Source organism: Lactuca virosa, chromosome 8 (genome assembly GCF_052849685.1).
Source record: "Lactuca virosa cultivar CGN04683 chromosome 8, Lactuca_virosa_CGN04683_v6, whole genome shotgun sequence".
Lineage (NCBI taxonomy): Eukaryota > Viridiplantae > Streptophyta > Magnoliopsida > Asterales > Asteraceae > Lactuca > Lactuca virosa.
In genome coordinates, this window is record NC_136433.1 from 293,267,421 (window position 1) to 293,270,619 (window position 3,199).

At 39.3% G+C, this 3,199-nt stretch overlaps 1 protein-coding gene across 1 annotated transcript; it reads left to right on the top strand.

The window, feature by feature from the left end:
• Positions 1-695: 695 nt before the first annotated feature.
• On the top strand, positions 696-1,832 carry LOC145131623 (uncharacterized). The gene is made up of 2 exons (XM_079066288.1): positions 696-1,493; positions 1,602-1,832. The coding sequence occupies exons 1-2, from the start codon at positions 696-698 to the stop codon at positions 1,830-1,832; spliced, it is 1,029 nt and encodes a 342-aa protein (XP_078922414.1).
• Positions 1,833-3,199: the final 1,367 nt, after the last annotated feature.

Below are 3,199 nucleotides of genomic sequence, written 5' to 3' on the forward strand. Positions count from 1 at the left end.
TTAGTTTTCAGCTATAATTGCTAAGTGTACATGTTTGAGTTATATAAAATTGAATTGAAATCGACTTAGAATTGGTGGGCCCGCCTTATCTCCTGTTCCTTGTTTGGTTGTGGACCTAGGGCAGACCCATTATATTCAACGGTTTATTTAACTTAAATTTTATATAACTTATATACGCTGGGTGATTATAGAAGGAACCTACATATCTTTCTAGGGTTCATTATCGCATAACATAGGAGCATTCATTTTACACTTAACAAAGAAAATATTGGATTTTATGGAATCATACTCTATCGCTTTTTCAAGGAAAATGGCTTTTTCCTCAAACAAAACTCTTATGAACTCACCAAATTAATTGTTGACACTTTTCAAAACTACTTGTATTCTCAGGAAATCAGTGAAACAGGAAACCAACAACATTTTGAGGATGAGACGTTAAATCGTCAAACAGTTCATTTTGTCATCATAATGTAATTGATTTTGAAACATGTAAACATATACTATGGTGTAACCTTTTCAATTATATTTATGATGGTTGTATTTACTTTGAGCACTATTATACTCGTTGTTGTGATACTATACATGAAGTCCTCCACCCCCGGACGTTTCCGCCATCCTTGGTTTGGGGGTGTGACAAACCGCACCCTGCACATCATCACCAACAACCTCCTCAATCCCAACCGAGTAGCTCCGGAATGTCTCTTGAAGACATTGTCAAATCATTAGCCACTAGCACCCAACAATTCCAAAAAGAGACAAGGACTAGTATCTCCAACCTTGAAGCACAAATGGGAGATATAGTTACATCTATAAGAAAGTTGGATTCTCGTGGCAAATTACCTTCTCAAACCGAAAAGAACCCAAATGTCAATGTAGTGACTTTGAGGAGTGGTAAACAGACTGGAGAGAGTAGTTCTAAGAAGAATTCAAGGGAAGATGAGGAAGAAATAGAGGTCATTCCCATTGAGGATCCTATAGTCAAGAATGATGCACAAGCCGGAGTTCCAAAGAAGAATATTCCCCTAGTGACACCAATAGCCATTCAACCGCCATTCCCCTCCCGACTTGCAACTTCAATGAAGAATATGGAGGAGAAAGAAATTTTGGACTCCTTCCGAAAGGTGGAAGTAAACATCCCTTTACTCGATGCAATCAAACAAATCCATAGATATGCAAAATTCTTGAAAGAGCTTTGTACCAACAAGAGGAAATTGAAGGAAAATGAGAAAATCTCAATGAATGAAAACGCATCCGCAGTTTTACAAAGGAAACTTCCACCCAAATGCAAAGATCTGGGAATGTTTACGGTTCCTTGCAAGATTGGGGATGTCACTTTTAGTAGTGTCATGCTTGACCTTGTTGCTTCTATCAATGGCATGCCCTATTCGGTGTATGAATCATTGAATGTCGGTCTTTTAAGTGAAACTGGTGTCATAATTTCCCTTGCGGACAAATCAAGTGTCTTCCCTAGAGGTGTTTTGGAAGATGTCTTAGTATAAGTGAACCAATTGGTCTTTCCGGCGGATTTCTATGTGATTGATCTAAAAGAACAAGTATCCTCCAAATCGGCACTAATTTTACTTAAAAGACCGTTTTTGAAGACGGCTAGGACAAAAATCGATGTGTATGCGGGAAGTTTGACAATGGATTTTGATGGTGAAACAATAAGTTTTAATATTTATGATGCCATGAGATATCCTAGTGATATTTCATCTTTGTACTTTGTTGATGTTGTTGAGCCAATAACCCAAGAATTGTTTGAGTTATCGAATGGTGATATGTTGGAGATGATCCTAAGCAAGGGGTTCGATTGTGGGAAGCTATCCGAGTAATTAAGGCTTTATTCTTTGGATCCGAAGGTTGAGAAGTTGGTGAATAAAATGGAGATGAAGAAATCTACAAGATTATATGTCAAGCAAATTGAATTTCCCCCAACCCATACGAAGTTGCCGCCATCCCTTGTTCAACCACCAGAATTAGAATTGAAAGTCCTACCTCAACACTTAAAGTATGCATATTTGGGAAAGAATGAAACTGTAATGCCCGTGTTTCTAGGCTAGGCATTAATAATGATGTAATAGTCTAGGTCAACCTTTGTAATTTGTTTTGAAATAATAAATTGTATTATTTGAGTATTATGTGTTTTATGCTTAATTATTTTGATATAATGAATTAAGAATAAAAATAAGCGTCGAAAATAAATATTAGATAAACCCAATAATAATGAAGGAAGTTGTAGTGGTCGTGACAAGGGTTCCGGATATATAAAGAATGCCGAAGTCCGAGTTATAACGAGGAAGTTATGACCAGTCGAAGTTTCGCGACAAAACCGGTACGACACTGCGTGACGTAAATAGTGAATTTATGATAGAACGATTTTTAGCCTTAGCGATCTAAATGAAAGTCGTAGTATTCGTTAAACTGTGATAACCCGGAACTTCTATCCTGTGCGCTTAGTCAATTCAATCAATATTCAACTTGTTTTGTTGATTTCTGGTACTGTTTAAGGGTTCATTTAAGTGTTCTAAGCTTGAATTTGACCAAGGTTGAGATTACGAATGAGTCAGCATGTCACATAGTGAGAAAACCAGGCCATACACACCTCTTGCAGGAGTGTACGGCCGTACACATGGGTGTGCGGCCGCACGCCCACTCCTTGGCCACACACTCACTTTTTGGCAGCACTCTCTCCCCTATATAAAGGGTAGACTCTTTTCCCCTTCATTCTTTTCACTCCTTGGCAGAAAACTACTCTATTCTCTCAAGTTCTCCAACCTTGAACCCTCCAAAGCTTCAAGAACGTGAGTACAACATCCTCTAGCTTGCAATCCATGAAAAACCACTCTATCTAAGCCTTAAGTGTGCAAAATTGACATGTTCTTCGTGTTTGGAAGTGAGTGCGGCCGCACACCCTCTTAGGGTGGCCGCACACCCTTAAAAAACCCTCCAAAGTTTGGGTTTGACTTCCATATTCGAGATAGACTTGCTCCTAGCCTTGTTACACCTTGGAATGGACATTTTGGACATCGTCTTGTGGGGTGTACGACCGCAGACACCTGTGTACGGCCGCACACACCCTTGTGCGACCACACACTCAAGTGTGTGACCACACACCATAATGTGCGACCACACACTCATCATGGGGCCGCAAACCCACTTCTAGGACCCTTAATTTGCACTACAATTGAGTATAGACCTA